We start from the raw sequence: 4,304 nt of genomic DNA, 5'->3' as shown, positions 1-4,304 counted from the left end.
TGTTTCTCTCTCTCTCTCTCTCTCTCTCTCTCTCTCTCTCTCTCTCCCTCTCCCTTCCTCTCTGAAATAAATAAAAAAAGGAAAAAAGAAAAGACAAATTCCATTCTTAGCCCTAGCTGGTTTGACTCAGTGGTAAAAGTGTTGGCCCTAAGACTGAAGGTTTTTGGGTTTGATTCCAGTCAAGGGCTCATATTTTGGTTGTAGGCTTGATACCTAGCCCCAGTCGGGACGCATGCAGGAGGCAACCAGTTGATGTGTCTCTCTTACATCGATGTTTTCTTCCCCTCCTTTCCATTCTCTCTTTAAAAAAAAATAGGCCAATTTTTCCTTGAAACATGAAGGTTTACAACAAGCAAAGGGGAAAGTGAAGCATTTCTGAAGGCAAATTTAAAATGAAATATAGAGGGAAAGCAGTTCTTTTTATTAGTGGATCCTTAACTAATGTGTGTGTATATGTGTGTGTGTGCGCATGTGTGTGCATGTTGTATTTGAAAATCAAATTTTCAGAGATCTCTAAGGTGATCTCTAGATATTGTAAGTAGAATATCTTATGGATATTAAACCATCAATTAATATGAAAAATATATGGGAAACTAGCATTTTTAGAAATAAGCATACAATTTTTTAAATATATTTTTACTGATTTCAGAGAGGAAGGGAGAAGGAGAGAGAGATAGAAACATCAATGATGAGAATCACTGATCATCTGCTTCCTGCATGTCCCTTACTGGGGACCGAACCCTCAACCCCGGCATGTGCCCTGACCTGGAATTGAACCGTGACCTCCTGGTTTTTAGGTTGATGCTCAACCACTGAGCCACACCAGCAGGGCTTATTGTTATTAAATATTTTTTATTGAATTTTAGAGAGAGGGGAAAGGAGATGGAGAGAGAAATAGAAACATAATGTGAGAGCAGAACATTGATCAGCTGCGTCTTGCACGCCCCCAACGGGGACCTAACCTACACCCCGGGCATGTGCCCTGACTGGGAATTGAATCAGCAACCTTTTGAGCATGAGATGACACCCAACCCCCCGAGCCACACCGACCAGGGTGAACATACAATTTTTACATGTCTACGAAATTAAAAGAACACCTGGAGATATGGAGGGAGGTATTTATTCTTCTTACTCATTTGCATATTTGGCCCTATTATGTTAGAACCCTTTGAAATATTGGCCTACACATACCATCCCCTAAAAAGAATTTCATTTGTTACCAAACACACCTGTAGCAATGGTAGGTAAGGGTCCAACAGCAGCATTCACTGCAAACCACTCTAGAAGGAATCCTTTCCCTGAGACTGAAGAGTCAGAAGAAAACTGAAATGTCAAAGAACTTCCTGTGGAGCTAAAAGAGTCAGTCTGAGCACCACAGTACGTTCCAATGGGGCGAGAATGAATGCCAGCGCCATCATAAATCTGCAGGTAAAACACAGATAATAGGACAATGAATTAAGGCAATTACCTCTATTTTTCTTCATTAAAAAAATTAAAAGTATATATTATGTTGTGTGCGTGTGTGTGTGTGTGTGTGTGCGCGTGTGTGTGTGAGTTGTATTTTAAAATCAAATTTTCAGAGATCTCTAAGGTGATCTCTAAATATTGTAAGTAGAATATCTTATGGATATTAAACCATTAATTAATATGAGAAATATATGGGAAACTAGCATTTTTAGAAATAAACATACAATTTTTAAAGTATATTTTTATTGATTTCAGAGAGAAAGGAAGAAGGAGAGAGAGATGGAAACATCAATGATGAGAATCACTGATCGTCTGCTTCCTGCATGTCCCTTACTGGGGACCGAACCCTCAACCCCGGCATGTGCCCTGACCTGGAATTGAACCGTGACCTCCTGGTTTTTAGGTTGATGCTCAACCACTGAGCCACACCAGCAGGGCTTATTGTTATTAAATATTTTTTATTGAATTTTAGAGAGAGGGGAAAGGAGATGGAGAGAGAAATAGAAACATAATGTGAGAGCAGAACATTGATCAGCTGCGTCTTGCACGCCCCCAACGGGGACCTAACCTACACCCCGGGCATGTGCCCTGACTGGGAATTGAATCAGCAACCTTTTGAGCATGAGATGACACCTAACCCACCGAGCCACACCGACCAGGGTGAACATACAATTTTTACATGTCTACGAAATTAAAAGAACACCTGGAGATATGGAGGGAGGTATTTATTCTTCTTACTCATTTGCATATTTGGCCCTATTATGTTAGAACCCTTTGAAATATTGGCCTACACATACCATCCCCTAAAAAGAATTTCATTTGTTACCAAACACACCTGTAGCAATGGTAGGTAAGGGTCCAACAGCAGCATTCACTGCAAACCACTCTAGAAGGAATCCTTTCCCTGAGACTGAAGAGTCAGAAGAAAACTGAAATGTCAAAGAACTTCCTGTGGAGCTAAAAGAGTCAGTCTGAGCACCACAGTACGTTCCAATGGGGCGAGAATGAATGCCAGCGCCATCATAAATCTGCAGGTAAAACACAGATAATAGGACAATGAATTAAGGCAATTACCTCTATTTTTCTTCATTAAAAAAATTAAAAGTATATATTATGTTATTATAATTTATCATAATGGAAAAATAAGTGAGTAAACATATCTGTTTTAAAATAAAAAATGCCATTAAATATTTAACATAATTGCAATAATTTAATGTTTTAAAATTATTTATATCTTTGCTGCTGAATTATATTAATAAATATATTCTATGTGATATAGCTTCTTTTATGACACAGTAAAATTTGGTGGTGGAGAGTAGAAACCAAGAGAGGTGTGCAAAACTAGCAGTTATTGAATGTGCTTTGGGGCCTCAAAGGAAATTAGGAAGAAAGGAAATAAAAAAACAAGAAAGAGGAAAGGTTTAATGAGAGAAAGTGAAGAGGTATCCTAAAGGAATTCCTATCTCCACAGAAGTAAAGATGCAGAATTAATAACAACAAAAGAATTGTAGTTTGCAACTGCTCAGCACACCTTCAAAGCACTCAATAAATCTTTTTCATTTGGTTTAAAAATATTGAGTACCTATTTAGAGACACATTTTATGCTAGCTCCCAAACACGCAGCATGGAGCACACTTTCTCTTTATTGCACACGTGATGGATGCTGTCCAGCCACATTTCCTATCTTTCCCTCCACCTTCTCCTAAATAATTATTATCATAAATTTTTCTACTGAAGCTACTGTATGTAATAGTTATATTCTCATGTACTGAGCATTTATCAGGTACTGAATTCTATGTTAGCCATTGTGAACCCAAGATGAATACGGTGGAATCATGGACTTCAAGAATCTGATAGTAAAATAGGCAAACATATATTTCACATATATCAAAACATCAAGTTGTACATCTTTAATATGTACAATATTTGTTTCTCAAATATACTTCAATAAAGCTGGAGATAAAATCTGATGGTGTATCTGAAATTGATACAATAATCAGTGTCCAGATGGCAATGATCATCACAATTTTAATATATTTATTTATTTTAAAAGGATTCTTTAAATTTTAATACTCTAACATAAGAATAAGCAGGAAATGGGATATAAGATAGAATAATTAAGAAATACATATGTATACTTAGACAAAGCTCAAGAGGCATTTTTACAATAGTGATAAAAACAAATAACTATAATACCAGAATTACCCTTGGTACAGGTAATAGGGGGTAATCATGATTTAAGGGAGATAGACCATTCCATACAATTTGCAAATGCTGAATAAACACTAACTTGGATTTGTTTTTGCCAATAGCAATTCACCTATTATAAGCATCAGTTGCACTTGGAAACTCACCCTTAATTTATCATAATAGCAGTTGTGTGTTGATTCAATGTCCATCTCCAAGATCCTACCATGGACAACTTGAGAGGCATTCACATTTACTATCCATTGGTAATCAGAGTTGTGAGGGTAATTTCCAGGCCATAAGGGAGAGGCAACTTTCCCATGAGTTCCCACAATATTGTCATTGCCAAATACTAGGAGGAAAAATGAAGTAATAAGTCAGACCTACTTAGAACAGCTCTTTAGTAAGATGAAAGAAAAAGGCAAGGGGTGTTGAAAAGGATGCACTTTTAATTGCCTGTGATTTCTTTTCTGACCACTGAAAGAAATACTGCTTCCCTTTTGGTTTCTGTGCTATCTATTAAATGCTGGAGAAGGGTAATTTTGTGAATGGAACTCCATCTCCTTAGAAGGTTGCTGGTGTGAAAACAAAGGATAACTTCTGATTTGAAAGGGATTCCCAAACCCAAGGGGACTTGGGAACATGGGAAA

At 37.2% G+C, this 4,304-nt stretch overlaps 1 protein-coding gene across 1 annotated transcript in view; it reads right to left on the bottom strand.

Moving 5' to 3' along the window:
* The window catches only part of LOC102263468 (cubilin), a gene marked incomplete at its 5' end in the record, with an annotated part of 113,991 nt that extends 109,985 nt beyond the window's left edge, over positions 1-4,006 (bottom strand). The window contains 3 exons of the mRNA XM_005880961.2: positions 1,230-1,422; positions 2,331-2,495; positions 3,822-4,006. Of these exons, the coding sequence (XP_005881023.1) occupies positions 1,230-1,422; positions 2,331-2,495; positions 3,822-4,006 (543 nt within the window). The remainder of the gene's footprint in view (positions 1-1,229; positions 1,423-2,330; positions 2,496-3,821) is intronic.
* Positions 4,007-4,304: the final 298 nt, after the last annotated feature.

Source organism: Myotis brandtii, unplaced genomic scaffold (assembly GCF_000412655.1).
Source record: "Myotis brandtii unplaced genomic scaffold, ASM41265v1 scaffold663, whole genome shotgun sequence".
In the NCBI taxonomy this organism is placed as follows: Eukaryota; Metazoa; Chordata; class Mammalia; order Chiroptera; family Vespertilionidae; genus Myotis; species Myotis brandtii.
Note: the sequence above shows the minus strand (reverse complement) of the source record. Positions and strands in the feature narration are given on the sequence as shown.